Below are 19,224 nucleotides of genomic sequence, written 5' to 3' on the forward strand. Positions count from 1 at the left end.
CTGAAAAACAAAACTAATTTCACCTCTAAATGAGAAATATTATAATACTGATCTGCACCTTCCAGCATCACACTATACACTACAAATTTAAAAGAAATTTACATTTCAACTTCAAATAAACAATCTGGACATAATGTCCAGTCTGCCTCAATGGGGAAAAAAGTATCACTTTAAATCCCATGTTCCTATTTTAGAAATAAAATGTGATTGAAAAGTGGTAGGGATGCGATGGTGTATACCCCTAAACCAAAGGTAGAAACAGTTAGAGTGATAATTTCATTTACAGTAGAGTCTCACTTATCCAACATTCTGGATTATCCAACGCATTTTTGTAGTTAATGATTTCAAAACATCGTGATGTATTGGTGCTAAATTTGTAAATACAGTAATTACTACATAGCATTACTGCGTATTGAACTACTTTTTCTGGCAAATTTGTTGTATAACATGATGTTTTGGTGCTTAATTTGTAAAATCATAACCTAATTTGATGTTTAATAGGCTTTTCTTTCATCCCTCATTATCCAACAGCCCGTTTATGTTGGATAAGTGAGACTCTACTGTATTTGATTTTTAAACTACCTCTATACAAGGTTATACACAAAAATATATTTATTCAATGTTGCAAAAAGATATACAGTGTTCCCTCACTACTTCACGGTTCACTTTTTGCAGATTCGCTGTTTTGCGGTTTTTCAATAAACTCTAAAAGACTATTATAAATCATAAAAAATTACAATTTACAGCCTAAAGAAGGGAGGAAGGAGAAGCCAAAGGGAGAGAAAAGGAGCCCAAGCGGCAACAGGAGGAGAAGGAGGCGATTTATCAACACACAATTTGTTGGAAAAGACTTAAAATAGTGTATAACTACTAAAATAACGTATAAATATTAAAATTAATATAGTGTCCCTACTTCGTGGATTTTCACTTATTGTGGGTGGTCCTGGAACCTAACCCCCGCAATAAGTGAGGGAACACTGTACTGTATTTTGCTAAAGAGTTTTAAATTGTGATATAACTTTCTAGAGTGCAAAACTGTCATTATCAATAATTTCATTGATGAAATGAAAGCACAGTATGCCAATAAAATAACCATACATCAAAAAACCGGATGAAATACATTTAAGGATATGAGATCTAGTAGTGAGCTGTGAGTCCTGTCATTCATGCAGAGCTGAGCCACCATTTCTGCCCTCAGAATCTCATCATCAGTCATTCCTAGAGTAATTGAACAGCACGTTAACATAATGTAAAACCATTTAACATTAAGACAGAAAGTAGAGGTGTTTCTACTTAAAAATTCATTATGAATATACATATTATGACTGAATATATTTAAGATGTCGGCTTGCATAGGCATCTATGTCCCATTCAGCAGACAGTACTGAACTAGATGGAACAGTAAGTATAACAGAAGTTTCTACAAGAATGTATTGGATTAGATTTCAAAGCTGAACCAACCTTTGATGATATCTGCTCTGTTTTTAGGGCCTAAATCTAATTGCTAATCTCTAGTACAAGGGACACAGCAAACCAACGTGATTCATACACAATGTTTCACTTACAATCCAGTAACTGATTCAATGGGCCTACCTGAATAGGAACCAACAATTCAATTTAGGCCTTGGTTAACATTTTTTCAACAATAATTTGATGAAGTACAGTCCTAAAAAACTTTGTTTGAATTTGAGAAGTACTGAATTAACCTAAATTTTACATCTAAGAGATTAAGTTGATGTAAATGTTTAAAAAGCACTTATGTATAACAATAGCATCATATGTATATCTACTTAGGAGTATGTTTCAATGAACCTAGTTGAGCTAACCTCTCAGTAAGATGAATAGGACTCCAATGGAATGCCACCTTTCCATATGACCCTAAATATATGCTTGAATTTGGTTATAGCATAAAAGGAGGGGTTCGTACTCTAATTCACAAAGGCCAGGTATAGCCACCAATGAAAATCAAATGCACACTAATTGCCACCACAAGCAGATAATTTTCATATACTGCCATTCTAATTGGTCATATTTTTCATTTTCCACCAAACCAGCACATCAGGCTGAGTTACACAATGAAACAATAACAGGAAATAATAACCTCTTCTGGTCTGAAACTGCAGAAAGAGGTACCATATCCGCTCTGAGCTGAAGAGGATTCAAAGTAGCGATAGAAAAGATTTCCCCTCATTTTCAAACTGGAGAAAAACAATGAAGCTATCCATGATGACCAGGGTGATAATGTTCTCAGAGCACTTCAGCCATCTAAAATCAATATAGGCTTCAGCCTTTGCTATGACTTCAGAGATGAAGAGGAAAGCTCTCTATTTGAGAAGGCAGTCACAAGAATGCAAACACATCAACCCCAAACAAGGCCTGGGCTGGAAATGGGCTAGAGCATTTCCAATGGGCTAGAGCAGGTCCAATCCCTAGCACCTCTAGGTTATCTGGGGAAAAGCCGCACAACAGTAGGCAGTAGAGAATTGACTGAACAACAAGTATAACAAAAGTTACTATATTCAAGCAACAATAAAAAAAACTGGAGCTGGAGAGGAGTGTAAAGACAAAGGGCAAAAACAAAAACACACTTTTTCTAGTTGGGAACTATGAGAGAATAATCCCAAGCCATAGAATTCTCTCCCTTGAAAGGCCAAATTAGCTTCCCTGTAAGGACTTTTCTAGGGGTGATAAGGAAATATGATGTACATATTCAATTTAATTATATTTATTGTATTGTTATAAGAGTTTTATTTAACTTACTAATTAGAGTGTAATCAAATCTTATCAAGCCTAGTTTGTTTGGTCTGGTATTGTGATGTGGCCTAACGGCTAATCAATAAAATTTACTACTACAGTAGAGTCTCACTTATGCAAACCTTGCTTATCCAAGGTTCTGGATTATCCAAGCCATTTTTGTAGTCATTGTTTTCAATATATCATGATATTTTGGTGCTAAATTCGTAAATACAGTAATTACAACATAACATTACTGCATATTGAACTACTTTTTCTGTCAAATTTGTTGTATAACATGATGTTTTGGTGCTTAATTTGTAAAATCATAACCTATAATTTGATGTTTAATAGGCTTCTCCTTAATCCCTCCTTATTATCCAAGATATTTGCTTATCCAAGCTTCTGCCGGCCCGTTTAGCTTGGATAAGTGAGACTCTACTGTACTTTAAGGACCTTTAGAAGCGGCCACATACCATTTTACTCCAATAAAAAATTAGTTTGATGTCATTTATATTTTATGATTGTAAAATAATAAGCTTTCAGCTGAACTATACAAGTAAACTCATTATGTATGAACAAACAAATACAGGTACTCAAAAAATAATAATTTTAAAAAATCAAAATTTAGAATACTTCTTGTCCCAAGCATTATGGATAAGGGATAATTAACTTGCAATATTTTTTTTCTAGATATGCATGATCACAGAAACCTAGAGAGCCTGAACGTTATTTGCAGTATTTGGAGAGGAATTGTGACAAAACAGGAACAAAAATGTTTTACTAACAGTTTCCTTGGAGATGGGACACAATTCTAAACATGAAATTAATTTTGTGGTTCATATATACCTTATTCACATAGCCTGAAGGTATTTTTATTTTTAATCATTTTCTGCATAACACAATGAAAGCAAAAAATGTAATTGTAATTGTCTCAGTCACAATTACAATGACCAATTTTGGATTTTACAATCCTGAATAAAGGATGCTGAAGGTGTGCAATTAAAGCAGGAGCGAGTCTTACCCAAGTGTAAACGGAGACTTAAAAGAATGACAAGAAATGTTAAGGCGCCTTCTAACATTGACCTCTCATGTTCTGAATCTAGGACGGTATTCTGATGTTGTGAAGCCATTGTTAAGAGGTCAACCACTTTGAACCTATAGGTGGGAAGAAATAAAATTGATAAAATTGGTTACTGTTAACAACTAGAGAGGTGCCATGAGGATGTAGGAAATCACCAGGCAAAGACATCACTGTAACTGTAACAAAGACAATGCTCCTGTATATCATTCTCTAGTTGCTACACTGACACACAGTACAGTATTAACCCCTTTAAAATTTCATTTAATGTATTTACTTTGTGCTAAGTTTGTCTAAAAGCATCTGTCATCTTATCATTTTTCTTCATTCTTAAGTGGATTCTGTCTTTCTGATATTTTTGTGTTGTTCCCAGCCAAGAGCTAAAAAGATATTTGGAAACAATGTGCACACATTTTTGGTAACCTTGCAAATAATAACGACGTTTCATAGCCATCAAAATTCAGTCCTCTGCTAAAGCTTCATTTACACCTTTTGTACTTAAACCATAAACAGTATAGTGGGAGGGGGAAGGAGGCCTCCACAGATCATTACTGTACTGAAGCACACTTAATCAGCTATTGCTTATTAAAAAAAAAAAACCAATACGCTAAAGACAGAGAAAGGGAAGCATCAGACATAACACACAACTGCTATATAGCCCCCTTAAATAGTTGAACATGTTTTTCTTGTCTTAAAATTTTTACGTCAAATTGCTAAGAATGCAGAGAAATGTCTTCTAATCAATCCTGTTACTGTTCATAGCTTCCTTTTATCTTCTATTATTTATGCATTTTTCATGTCTAGTCTGAATAAAGAATTGTTTTTGTCATTGATGGATTTCAATTATTTTCTTTAATATAGTATAATACTTAAGCAACAGAGAGCAAAGGATCCATCCTGCTATATGTGGTTATTTGATCCTGGAAACTCAGTAAGAATATAGGCACCACCTGTTATTCTGTTTACCACACAACGGTAGCTGATACCCAGGAGAACTGTAAACTGTACTATTGTCTGTAAACATCACAAAATTTATTCCTATGAACGTTTTTGCGTGTGTTCAAATTTGTAAAATTGCAATAACTAGAAAAACATACATTACAACATCCTAACAAATCATTTTACTCCTCCCTCTCAACCATCAACCTATTATTTCCATCACTACTCACTGTGAATCTTATCTATAAACGTAATAAAAGTGAAAATATGTATGTGTGTATGTGGATGGGGTGCCCACTCACACAGGCAGGCTCCCACTTCTACAAATAGCGATAGCTCCCATTACGCCGGAGACACCAATGGCCTTCCCTCCAATGACATTGAAGGTTATAGCGAGCGCCGTGAACATGTACAACCCCTGCCAGTGTCCTTCACAAGACTACCCACCACCCAAGTGAAGGCTTTCATACAGGACCAATTTCATCCTAGATTTTATGTGTTTCTTCCACCACAGACAACCCAGTGTTTCTTAGTCTCTCCATTGGTGCGGAATTTGCATATACCCACCCACTGCCTCTCCCATAACCCTTTCCTACTCTTTTCTAAGTTGCACAGCAAACAGAACGGAATTGATCAGCAACTGAACATACTGGAAGAGTTTGGGGGACTGACGCAACATGATGGAAGTTGTAGTTCACCCTGCATCAAGACAGAGCACTGTGACCCCCACCAGCAATGGACCTGGACCACATTTGGCACACAGAACCCCCATAACCAATAAAAATACTGGAGAGCTTTTGGAGGGAATTCACCTTGATTTGGGGGAGTTGTAGTTCACCTAAATCCAGAGAGCACCGTGAACTCAAACAATGCACGTATGCCTGATACGCCCAAATTTGAATACTGGAGCGGTTTGGGAGTAACCAACCTCGATTTCTGGGAGTTGCAGTTGACCTACAACCAGAGAAACTGTGAACCCCACCGCCGATGGACCTGGATCAAACTTCACACACAGAACCACCATGACCAACTGAATATACTGGAGGGTTTTGGGGGTGAATTGTAGTTCACTGACATCCAGAGACATTGTGACCATCACCAATGATGGATCTGGCCCAAACTTGGCACACAGAACCCCAATGACCAACTGAACCTATGGGAGGGAATTGAGGAGGACTGACCCACAAAGGTGGGGGCTGTAGTTCATCTTGCAGCCAGAGAGCACACTGAACCCCACCAATGATGTATCTCAAGCAAACTTGCCCAACATGACAAACTTTAACTACTGATGGAGTTTCAGGGGGTTAACCTGGCATGATGTGAGTTGTAGTTCACCCACAACTGGTAGGCTGTTAGAAATTGTGGGAATTGAAGTCCAAAACACCTGGAGGGCTGAAGCTTGCCCATGCCTGCTCTAAATGGTACTCTAAGATACATTTGTCTAATCTAGTCCTTATTCCTATAAATGTTAAATGGGAAGTCCTTTTCAAACATTATATCAAAATTAGATATTAAAATAATACTAACAACATGCAGAGCACAATCAGCATGGAGTGATCCTGTCATCCATTAAAGACACGTTTCTTTCTCCAGCTGTTTTCCTGGTTACTTTCCTGATTATTAACATTAGTATTTACCTCTACTTTGCATGAATTATTTTATTGCTCTGACAGTTTTAGCATTATTCATATTTTTAGCTATTTTTAAATTGAATCTTTTTTATCATAAACTACTTTGGAGTATTTGCAATGAAAAATTATATTAAATGTTTATTAATACATAATAAAAATAATGGGTTGCAACTTCATGACCTTTTTTTTCACTGCAAGCCGTAGTGTTTTTCAAAATGTGATGTACATTTCTTTAATTTAATAAATTATACACATTAACTCACCTTTCAAAAACTGAGGAAATAAAATAATCTGGGTCAAGTCTAGACGCACAGACCTGTTTTTCAAAAAAGCACAATATGTAGGTTAGTTGTCACTGTTCAGCAATCTACTGATGTAGAACAGATGAGATCACAAAAATTACTAACCTACCTGTAACAGATAAATGTCAGGATCAATCATGGAATTACAGAAGTGAGACTGGACATATGTCATGGCTTGTCCTTTAATCTGCAGACCATTCCTCACCCACATATTACTATGGATTTCAGAAAGGCTTGCCTAAAAAGAAAAGAAGAAAAAAGCTTTTAATTTTTGGTCTTGAGAAGTTATTGACAATCAATTGTTTCGGTGTGTCATTTTATTTTGTTTATTCTAAAATAGGGGAAAAGGCTTAGACCCCCCCCCCCCCATCCCTTTTTAGCATGTTAACAGTGTTTTCCAGAATGTTTCAATCAATACTAATATATTTAACTTCTGAAATACCACAAAGTCTCTACAGGAATCAAAATATTACTTCTACTCCCTGTCCTTCACAAATAATTACAACAGATGTAATCCAGGGAAATCTCAAATATGTCAGGGAACTGAATGTTTTTAGTGTAGCAGGTGAGAAATGGTTCCAAGGAATCCAGGTGCATTTTGTTAAAGTTCCAGTTGTGATTCTTAACCTTTTTCTGTGCTTATATCTGTATTGCCATGCCACTTCAAAATAGGATTAGTGAGCAGTATCTTGCATTAAAACTCTTAAAGAAACTCAGGAAGTATTAATAAATAAAAATACTTTTATGATATACTGCAAAAAATCTGTATAGCTATATGTTTGTATACCACAGACTAAAACACTGAAGTTCTCATCAATTGATCAGACATTCAACTGCAAAGAAGTGAACGTAAGATGATTCTGAATGTTTTATTAATTCTGGCAGTTTTACAAAAATGTTTGCAGTATATTTAAACCAAAACAGTAAATTTACCTGAATCTGGAGCGGGTGAACCATTAGCTTCATCAACATCTCTTGGTCTGGAAGAAGAGAATCCAGGTCCAATTCTTGGCATTTAACAGCCTATTAAAAAAAAACCAAGAACACATTTACTGGACACAAACTACAACTCCACATAAATAATGTCCTTTTTCTCCCCGAAAAAATTGAGCCTACCTTACTCAGAAACATTGCATAGTAACGATGCAATGGCAAATGAAAAGTGACTTGATTAGGCGTAGGCTGCAAAGAAAACAAAAGTAATTTAGCATCAAAAATAATAAGCTATTGTATCCTTGGAGTATTAAATTGCTTCATACATTCTTTCCTCTAGATTAAAGAGGAACTCAGAATATTGAATAAGAAATTTTCATGCAGGCTTACTGAATTTCTGCTTCTATCTCATGGCTTCTGAGACCCACATCATCCCATCACAGCTACTCCAAAACACATACCCCAATAACTTAAAAAGCAGAGCCAAACTATAGAGCAGATTCCACAAGGCGGAAGAGAAAATACAGATTGAAAACTATTCTGGTCAGTTTTGACTAAGCAGTTTAAGAATCCTGGTAATCATTTCTCTTGTCCCAAAGACAGGCATCTTTTTGAACCAGCAGGAAATATAACACAAGACACTGGATCTTCCAAAATGTCCACATAACATTGAAATCCTCTGCACTCGCAATTATAGCAATAGCAAGTGTTACACTAGTTAAGCAGAACCTTCAAAAGCCCTACTTCCACTTAAAATCTATACTAATTTAGGAGACTATGTGTTCATCTGTCTATTTTGCCACAGTTCCAAAACCACAAACTTTTGAAACTTGGCATGCATACTAAGAACATTTTAGGCATGTGCAAGTCTGAGCTATTGGGGGTTTTCTTTCATCAGAGGAATTAATTTTAGCAAATTGGAATCATCTGTAGAGTTGTGTACCATCTTTATGTACTAGGGGGTTGATGTTCCTAAAAATCAAAAAGCTACCATCAGGTCTGCTCCATCAGTTTCTACAGGGCATCTCTGATCAGCTCCACATGGGCCAGAGGCACAACAACAAAACGACATACAGGCAGAGCTAATGCTTCCCTCTTCAGGTCCCTCAAAATCTTTGGAAAGTTTGAGGAGATAAATGCTATATGCAGGTATGGGAGATGAAAGAAAGGCTGAAAAATCAGCAAACAAAACCAGGGAAGGGAGAGGGAACAAACAATTAGGAGCAGAGGAAAAGGGAGGCAAGGAGAGAAAAATAGGTAGATGACGGACAATAAAGAAAGGGCACCTACAGGAGCAGTAGAGAAAAGCATCAGTGTGAGGGGTGAGGGACTAAGGGACTTCTTATGTGTGGAAGTGGGTACTACTACTAAGCATAAAATCTTTCAGAACTCACAACTGAAGAGAGGAACTTAAGAACACAACATAGAGCATTCCCTAAGAAACAGTTCCCAAATGGAGCTACCTATGCTTAACTTTTGTGAGTGCACAAAAAATCCAAAGCATATGAAAGTGTGAAGTCAAGGTTTCTGGGATTTAGTAAGACTGGAATATGAGACATTTCCAGACACAAAAACAAAAAATAAAAATAAAACACTCACTTAGTTTAATTGGAAAGATAATATGAAGACACTTTCCATCTAACCCACAATACCAGGTTTAATACATAAAATACACACACCTCATCTACAAAGTTGATTGCATCAAACCAATCCTGAAGTGCTTCCAGACAGTATCTGACAACGTTTCGTGTGTATTCTTGTGTCTCCTGAAAAAAAGTTATGAAATGTTGCAGAAACTGAAACAATACTTGTTCTCAGCTATTACAATAACAGGCAGGTTGGGGCTTCTCACATTTGTCTTGTCTCTAAAACACAACTTAAAAAATAACAGTGTCTATTACACATCAAGTAATAATTCTAAGAAAAAATGTTGGACAATTAAAGATAGCTATTTTATTTTGTTTCACTAAAAAAAAAAACGAGAAAGAATCTAATGGTACCAGAGTGCTCTTGATTCCTTCCCCAGATTTCTTTTTATACTGTATGATTGTAGTAGTTCCCAATCTTTATTCCTCCAAATGTTTTGAACTTCCTGGCAATGGGCCAAGCTGGCTGGGGCTTCCGGGAGCTGAAATTTCAAAAACCCGGAGGACCAAAGGTTGGGAACCACTGACTAGCAAATGACAAAATGCATCAACCAAAAGAACCCATCAGTCTAGATTTAACACTTAGAGAATTGTCTGATTTGTTATTTTGCCCCAGAATCAAATACTCTAATCAATTTTGGGGACATGCTTAGAGACTTGCATACTTCGCTCTCTGCTTTCTTGTTTTGGAGAGATAATGCTGAGTATGTAAGCTAGAAAATCTCTTTTAGGAGGAAAAAAGCATTCTTAAATGCTGAGATGAAATTTACTTTTTAACTCAAAGTTCTCTTGGTTATTTTTCTCCTCTCTTGTGAGGGAATAAGATAGCATACAATCCTGAGATTTTTTTAAATCTCAGGCTATGTCTAACCCCAAAGTCCCAGAACAGTCCTTGTTTATGGATATACTTTATGGAACTACCACTGTATTCCAATATTGGGGGGGGGGGGGGGGGGAGGTGAGATAAGAAAAGTCAAACTTTCTGATAACAAAGTCATGAAAAGAAAAAAAAACGGATGCCGACAAGCTATTATTTATCTATTTTATTCACATTCTATGCTGTCACATAAAGAAAAGGTATTTTTCTAATTTTATTTATCCAAGAAAAATACTTTTAGGATATTCTTTCTGTATCATATCTTGTATCTGTATTTTTGCATTAGATTGCCAGGAAGATTTATTTTTTTAAAGTTTTGCCAAATATAAGCAAGTTCTCTACTAACTTCTACAAATTACCAACTAAGTGCCTGAAAACACTTCTCAGTAATAGGATAGCATCTTATTGATTGATTGACTGACTGACTGAGTGAATTTATATCCCACCTTTTGCACAAAGTGAGATCCAAGATGGCTTATGGATGCCCAGGCACTATTAATAGCCTTAAACCTTCATTACAGATAAGTCCTTTTTTGCCTAACAATGCTTGTAAACACAATGGTCTTCTCAATGTGTTTTGTAGCTGACCTCTATTTTATGTGTTAGATTCCACTGAGGGAGGAAAAGTCTGATGTGAAATATTTCTTTCCTGTCATGAATTGTCATGAAGAGATGTACTAGTTCTCATGAGTATCTTCAGATAATATATTCCAACAGAATCTGTGCGCTCAGTGATACTGGGAAAAGATCTCATACATTCACGTCTTCCCTCCATTCACCCGAGATATGAAGGGGCACCAAGGCACCATCCAGATATACTTTCTTGCCCTGAGAAGTTGAGGCTTTGTCAACAAAGGCTACTTTTTTTTCCATGGTTGCCTAAGAGCAGATAGGCAATCGGCTGATTGGTTGAGCCAACAGCGGGCGCTCACTCCGCTCCCAGGATTTGAACCTGGCACCTTTCAGTCCGCAAGTTCAGCAGCTCAGCTCCTGCCAACCAAGCAGTTCAAAAACATGCCAATGTGAGTATATCAATAGGTACCGCTCTGGCGGGAAGGTAATGGCGCTCCGTGCAGTCATGCTGGCCACATGACCTTGGAGATGTCTATGGACAACGACGGCTCTTCAGCTTAGAAATGGAGATGAGCACCAATCCCCAGAGTCGGTCACGACTGGACTTAACGTCAGGGGAAACCTTTACCTTTACCCAGTCCTTCCTGGAGGATTGCTCCAGAAGGAGTTTTTGGGAGACACCTGATCAACCACACAGCCATTGTCCTGTGGGGTCCCACAGGGCTCAATCCCATCTCCCATGTTGTTTAACATCTACATGAAAACGTTGGGAGAGATCATCTGGCATTTTGGAGTTCGATGTCATCTGTATGCAGATGATGTTCAAATCTATCACTCCTTTCCACCTGCTACTAAGGAGGCTATTCAGGTCCTGAACTGATGCTTGGCAGCTGTGACAGTCTGGATGTGCGTAAACAAATTGAAATGGAATCCAGACAAGACAGAAGTGCTCCTGGACAGTTGCAGGCCAAACAGGGTATAGGGTTACAGCCTGTGTTGGACGGGGTTACACTCCCTCTGAAGATGCAGGTTCGCAGCTTGGGAGTTCACCTGGACTCATAGCTGAGCCTGGAACTCCAGGTTTCGGCAGTGGCCAGGGTAGCATTCACACAATTAAAACTGGTGCACCAGTTGCGACCGTACCTTGGGAAGTCTGACTTGGCCAGGGTAGTCCACACTCTGGTTATATCTCGAATAGACTACTGCAACGCGCTCTACATGCGGTTGCCTTTGAAGACTGCTCGGAAGCTTCAAATGATCCAACAGGCAGCAGCCAGATTGCTTACCGGAACGGAGTACAGGAAGAACACAACCCCCCTATTGCATCAGCTCCACTGGCTGACAATCTGCTACCAAGCACAATTCAAAGTGCTGGCTTTAGCCTCTAAAGCCCTAAACGGTTCTGGCCCAGCTTACCTGTCCGAACGTATCTCCCTCTATGAACCATCTCAGAGTTTGAGATCATCTGGGGAGGCCCTGTTCTCGGTCCTGCCTTCCTCATAGGCAAGATTGACAGGGACGAGAGACAGGGCCTTCTCAGTGGTGGCTCCTCAGCTATAGAATTCCCTTTCCAGGGATATTAGATCAACCCCCTCCCTTCTGATCTTCCGTAAGAGACTGAAAACGTGGCTTTGTGACCAAGCCTTTGGAAAATTGGTACAATAAACATATATGGACCTGGATTACACTTGTGGGTTACCTGATTAATTGCGAATTTACTGTTTTAATTGTTTTAATGTATTTTATAATTCTCTTTCAATGCCCATTTGAATTGTACACTGTTTTTAAGACATCGAATAGTTGCCTATGTGTAAAACCACCTTGAGTCCTCTCTGGGGTTGAGAAAGGCAGAGCATAAATGTCGTAAATAAATAATGTCCACATAAATTATAAAAATTCTCTATTTCTGACTTATCTTTTCCTACAATTATATCTATTTAATAACTCTCAGATTTTGGTCTAAATATTCAGACCAACTGACTGGAAATTTCCATCTGTTACAACTGCCCATTGTTGTTCAAAGCACTTTGTCACTGAAGAACCACTCAAGAAAAAAAGAGCTCAACTTACCCTGATTTTGCAATGTGACAGTAGCCCCCACATCGGCTGGGCACAGGCCTCAAGCTCAGCAGCAAAAGCAGCATAATATGTCTGGGATTCAAACTCAACATGCTCATTAAGTTCCCGCTTGTTTAAATTCATCCCTTAAAAAAGATTGAGATAATATTGTAAAACATTCCAGCTAAACACTATTCTACTATTTCATCTTGCATACCCTTTGTAAACAATAAAACCTGACATACACAAGGCAAAGGCATGTGTTTTAAATAATTTAAGATGTTTTAAATAATTGTTTTGCTATGTTTTAATCTTGTAATTTGTATTGTGTTTTAATTGTACATCAAACTGATGTTTTTAGGGCTTGTCCCCGTTTAAGCTGCCCCAAGTCCCTTCAGGGAGATGGAGGCAGGTTATAAGAAATATATTATTATTATTATTATTATTATTATTATTATTATTATTATTATTATTATTATTATTTCAGGAGCATGTTTCTCAAAGTGCCATATACTTAGTGTTGTTGGTTTCTGATGGGGAGCAACAGTGGGCACACACAGTCTGCACACTGCCCATTCATATCCATAGGCAGGCCACAGATAAAAGTTTAGTCACAAAAGACATGGTTACTTCACCAAAAATGCTATAAACAAGAGTCCACATGTCTTCTGAAGGCAAGAAGCCCATCAATTTAGCAAAATGAATTATAGAATCATAGAATAAAAGAATTGTAAGAGACCACATGGGACATATAGTCCAACCCCCTGCCATGCAAGAAAAGCACAGTCAAAGCATCCCCAACAGATGGCTATCCAGCCTCTGTCTAAAAGCCTCCAAGGAAGGAGCTTCCACCATACTTTTGAGGCAGAGTGTTCCACTGCTGAACAGCTCTTACAGTCAGAAAGTTCTTTCTAATGTCCAGGTGTGATCTCCTTTCATGTAATTTGAACCCATTGCTCTGAGCCCTAATCTTGTCCTAGTATTGTCTTGATCGGAAAATTGTCTTAGATTGCAATTATTACTCTAATCTTACATTAATTATTATACATGTATTGTCATGGACCAAATAATAAAAGTAACTTTCACTATGGGTGACCAATAAGTATCAGGGTCAGAACATTACTCTATACGATACCAGAATTTATAGTATTTAAGAATTGAGCCAAACTATCACCAGGCTCCTGTCCTAAATTGCTGTCACCACCACAAGAGGGTTGTGAATGACTTCGCAGGGAAAATAAGTACTATCTGATGGTGGTAGCAACAACACTGGCAAGGGGAGTGGCATCAATAGCACTATTGTACAAGCTCACTGAAGATTACCACCAGTCCTGATTAACTACAGGTATAGCCCAGTTAACAAATTAGATGTGTTCTTGAGCATGACATCTTTAACAGAAATTTTGGTACCTGAAATGGAAATAACACTAAAAGAACATAAATAGGTTCCTGCAAATGGTGGGCAGACACACAAGGTTTGAACTAGGCAGGTGTGTGAGGCTTCAAAGGCAGCTAAAGTCTGTCCCTTAGGAAGCATCTGATTACAACTGAGGGAGCTGGAAAGGTTTAAATCCCATTAAAGGGGAAAGAGAATGCCTTCCAAGCTGAGAAGAGGTCACTGTCAGCTGAGAAATCAGTTCAGTACTGGCCTGTGGAAGCAGCACAAGGTCCAGGTGTTTTCCCCGTCCCACATACCATTAGGCGTGCCTAGCCAGTTCTGGGTTTGGGGTGAGTATGACTTTTCTTAATTAGAAAAAAGCTTTGCTACAAGAGGTTTTGTAAACTGAGGTATGGCTGTACTTGACGGGAAGTCTTTATGGCCACTGTCGATGCTCAAAGCCTTGACATTATTTGACATTCACAGTGCCTGGTCTCACAAACATTCTTTTTCCCTTAAAGGGAAAAACCCTTTAAGGACCTCATCACACCACAGCTTAAAGAGTAAGTAAAGAGTCTTTATGCCCTGTCGCTGCCTATTTCAGGACTCTGGGGTTTGTAGTTTAGAGAGGGGCCTTAAAATTGCTCAACCAGAGAGGTCCTGGACCTCACTAAACTACAAACCTCAGAATTCTCCAGCAGGAAACCACAGGGTTTAAACACTCTTTACCTAATCTTTAAGCTCTAGTGTGATAAAGTGCTAAGTCTTGAAGCATTAATAGGCAACCTGGGGCTGTGCAGGTATTTCAGATAACAACTCAAATAAATACAATGGTCTAATGGTTCAGGATTATGAGAGTTGCAGTTTAAAAATCCTGAATAGCTCACTGTGGTCCTAGCCCATGATGTTTACGGCTCAGATGGTAGTATTTCAGATAGAGTGCTGTTTAGGACATGTACGTGACCTGACTTGCATGCATACAAGTGATAAAAGTTAAGGTAGAATGGGGATAAGGCAAGGCACTGCGCAACTGCAAGGTCCTTTCCAAACATCTTAAGCAACATGAAACTTGCAGCCCTAGAACTGCTGATATGTAATCCCAATGAGTTCGATGCGACCTCATTTAAATCGTTTATTCCCCAGGACAAAAATGGTAAACCTAAAAACACGATATCTTTAAATATCATGTTCAAAGTTAGATCACAAGCAAAACTCTTTGTCATTAACCACAGTTTTTGGTTTGTAGAAAGACTTGTGTTTTTAAACAGAAGATTGTATCTGTTTTGAAATAGGATAGTTTCCCCCTCAAATCCACCTCCCAAAAATACAAGTTCCAATTAAACCTTGGGCCTCATACTGGGAGAAAGGTGAGATATAAATGAATTAAATAAATTAAAGAGGAACTATATTTGGCAGTAAATTATATTTCCAGATGAATTTAGAGGAAATTAAGACTGTATGGTCAATATTGAGTCACCTGCAAACATTCTTTTAAAATTTCCACCAAATTTTCATCACCCAGTCAAAGACAGTTCAGTCTGAATCGAAAAAGTACCACATACCTTGAAAAAATGACACAAAGTTCATCCACGTTACTAACAGCCTGTGATCCTCCAAGAATTTCTTAGCCACACTCTGGTGTGAAAGGATATTGATGAAATCACTAACAAGAGGCCAGTAAGTATTATTTTTTAGTAGTGCTTCCCCACAATTCACTACCACATGTAAACTGTTTTCCTCATCTAAAAGAAAATTAAAATGTTTAAGGATACAAAATGTACATTTTATATAAAAAATAAATTCCTGCATACTAATCAGAATTCTTCCATATATCATTCACTTTCACATATGTATTGCATCTACAGCTTGCCAAGTATGTTTTCAGTAATGTTAAGGCAGATGTTACATTTGAAAATCATAGGATTACAGCACATAAAAAACTTCTATGTAAAAAAAATCTTAAAGGCAAGATCTGACTTCACCGCACCCTGCAGTTCACTTTTAATAAGGCAGCTCTCCATCATATACAGCAAGACTGTAACCATAATATCAAGCAATTGGCATTCTTCTGTCACTTGACGTGCTAGCTCCTCATTGCTGAACAGCTGGACACTAATGTGTACAATTCTGTTTGACATGGTGTCAGATTCATGGCTTTTCTTCAGTGTTTTCATAATAAAAGCATAATGTTGCACAAAAGTTTTAGTGAAGGCAATCTGCAAGGTAGAAAACAAATGTTAGCACTACAACTTGCTTCTTTCATACAAAGCTCAGTATTTATTTCACTCACTTATTGCATTTCAACACTACCCAATGTTCTCCAGAGAGTTCACATAAAAACAACTAAAACCACAAATACATAAATAATGTAACAGAAGAAAAAATAGTAGTACAGTAGAGTCTCACTTATCCAAGCTAAACCGGCCGGCAGAAGCTTGGATAACCAAATATCTTGGATAATAAGGAGGGATTAAGGAAAAACCTATTAAACATCAAATCAGGTTATGATTTTACAAATTAAGCACCAAAACTTCATGTTATACAACAAATTTGACAGAAAAAGTAGTTCAATACGTAGTAATGTTATGTTGTAATTACTGTATTTACGAATTTAGCACCAAAATATCATGGTATATTGAAAACATTGACTACAAAAATGGCTTAGATAATCCAGAGGCTTGGATAAGCGAGGCTTGGATAAGTGAGAGACTACTGTACCTGCATCTAAAATACATAAAAACAGCATAAAGACTTCAAAACCCAAGGAAAACTAAAAAAAATGTATCTAGTGCAATCAAAACATAGGCATCTAAAAGTGAATCTACACTATAAAAGTAATGAAGTTTGACAACCTTTTAAGTGCCATCCATGGCTCAATGCTATGGAACATGGGACTTGTCATTTTGTGAGGCATCAGCACTATTTGGCTAAGAAGGCCAAAGATATTATAAAACCTCACATCCTATGCTTCCACAGCACTGAGCCATGGCAATTAAAGTGGTGTCCAACTGCCTTAATTCTACAGTTTAGATGCACCCTAGGAAATTCATTCCTTGATCAGAACACTACTATTCTTTCCATTTGCCACCTAACTTGCTTCAATGCTACCAATGAGAGGGGCCTGAGTCAGTATATATGGGAGACAGTCCTCCAAGCAATCTAGCCCCAAGTTATTTAAGGTCTATAAAGTTTAATACCAATAGATTGAATAGAGCAGAAAACTAACAGACGGTATAGACCACAACATTACTATGATTATATTGTCTATTCCTAGATAAGAGGCTTGCTGACCTATTTGGATCAGCGGAAGCTTCCTAGTCATTTTCAAAGGAAAACTCACGAACGAATTATTGTGGTAATCCAATGGTGGGGTTATCAGAGCATAGATAACTGTAGTAATATTCTATGTCCAGACTGGATGCAACATGAACTGTGACCCTCAGCTGATTAAAAAGTGCCCTTAACCACAGCAATTGAATGAATCCCCTGCTTCTCAAGTAGTCAAGCAAGTGAAGTGGTAACTCCAATGAGAAGGGTCATAACCACTGCCCCCTCAGCAAGACATCCCAATGAGTGCTTCACATCAATTAGACTAAATGGATAGAGGTGAGTATCATCAATATATCTGACAATACTTCCATCCTAATTTCTGTATGACCTCCCGTAACAATTTCATATTAATGGTCACAGAACATAGAGTCCAAAATCAAGGCTAAGATGCTATATTGTATAATTAACTTTCTGGCAACAAAATATAGTTTCTGTACAGTCACAGAATTAACTTCATAACACATTTTTTAAAACGTCTGTCCTTACAAACTGAAGCAGACTATTAATGGGTTTAAAAACTCACACAAAGACATGCCCCCTTAGCAAAAAAAAGTGTACCCAGTATCATAAAATGGAGTATATGTTATATCTGTGTGTTTCAACAGATAAAGAAAACTATAAAAATAGGTTTAAAATATGAATACAAAAATGACAGAAAGAACAAGAAATATGTTGATGCAGATAGGATCACACAAGGGGCAAAGAGGTAAAGATACGTTCATCAATTGTACAGGTTGTGGCTCAATCTAAATACAACATTCACTCTGCATAGTGTCAGATTAGATGTCTACTAGTAAATATCCATAAACTAGTTCAAAAATGGTGTTTGTGTCAACTAGAGAATAAATTCATATAGTGCTTCTCACTGTAATACAAGTAATGTATACTTCACTGCTGAAAATCAGAGAATTGGAGTTGCAGTCACAGTAGTTCCCACTGACAGTTATAAAAGACAAAGAACAGAACTCCAAGCCAATGTCAGTCAATCATGAAGAGCCACTAGCTATGTTTATTTACACAGAGTTCAGCAGTTATTTTTAAATAAATTTCTCTGCTCCTTCTAACTTAATTCCAATTTATTATCTTTCACAATGTTTTTACCAGAAACACTGCTAGGGTAAGGAAAGCTGAATTTGGACTCTTTCCATAATAGTATTTTTATGCCCTTGCAAAATGCTTAAAAACTACAACGTATATCTTGATAAAAGAGACAAGTGCAAACACATACATACCTTATAATCTTGATCTGGAAGCATGTTGAGTAAGAAAGTTACCATTTTCTGTGGAAATTCATATTTTATTGTCCAAAACAATAATTCTTCTAGAAAACATTTATGCTTCAAAACATCCATGATGGACTGATCTAAATAGAATTACAATTGGAAGAAGACAGAAACAAGGGCAAAGCATCAGAGAATGCAGTTACATCAACAATAATATTTTAACATTATTCATTAACATTTCTTAATAGAAATGCAAAATCCAAGGATCAAGAGCAGGGATGAATAGCAGGTGACCCTTCTATTGTTATTGGACTACAACTCCCATCATTTTTAGCAGACAGCTAATGTTGAAGAGCGATGGGAAATGCATCCAATAAATCCATGTTTCCCATCATATCTAAAGTTTATCAGTCAATTTTTGTAGGTGCTGATGAAAAAACTAAACTGGATCAACTTCATGATACAAGGAAGTACACTTTCAGAGATGTCAATACAAATTTTACGCAAGCCTTGATCTTAC

The 19,224-nt window shown here is 37.3% G+C and overlaps 1 protein-coding gene across 4 annotated transcripts in view; it reads right to left on the reverse strand.

The window, feature by feature from the left end:
* ubr3 (ubiquitin protein ligase E3 component n-recognin 3) overlaps positions 1-19,224 on the reverse strand; it is a 103,782-nt gene that overhangs the window by 61,099 nt on the left and 23,459 nt on the right. For all 4 annotated transcript variants that reach the window (XM_062964667.1, XM_062964685.1, XM_062964677.1 and 1 more), the window contains exons 7-17: positions 18,714-18,844; positions 16,139-16,367; positions 15,714-15,893; positions 12,786-12,919; positions 9,299-9,385; positions 7,803-7,868; positions 7,620-7,709; positions 6,796-6,924; positions 6,648-6,700; positions 3,758-3,891; positions 1,131-1,218 (exon numbers count right to left, since the gene is read on the reverse strand). In XM_062964667.1, coding sequence (XP_062820737.1) covers positions 1,131-1,218; positions 3,758-3,891; positions 6,648-6,700; positions 6,796-6,924; positions 7,620-7,709; positions 7,803-7,868; positions 9,299-9,385; positions 12,786-12,919; positions 15,714-15,893; positions 16,139-16,367; positions 18,714-18,844 — 1,321 coding nt within the window. The remainder of the gene's footprint in view (positions 1-1,130; positions 1,219-3,757; positions 3,892-6,647; positions 6,701-6,795; positions 6,925-7,619; positions 7,710-7,802; positions 7,869-9,298; positions 9,386-12,785; positions 12,920-15,713; positions 15,894-16,138; positions 16,368-18,713; positions 18,845-19,224) is intronic.

Source organism: Anolis carolinensis, chromosome 1 (assembly GCF_035594765.1).
Source record: "Anolis carolinensis isolate JA03-04 chromosome 1, rAnoCar3.1.pri, whole genome shotgun sequence".
NCBI lineage: Eukaryota > Metazoa > Chordata > Lepidosauria > Squamata > Dactyloidae > Anolis > Anolis carolinensis.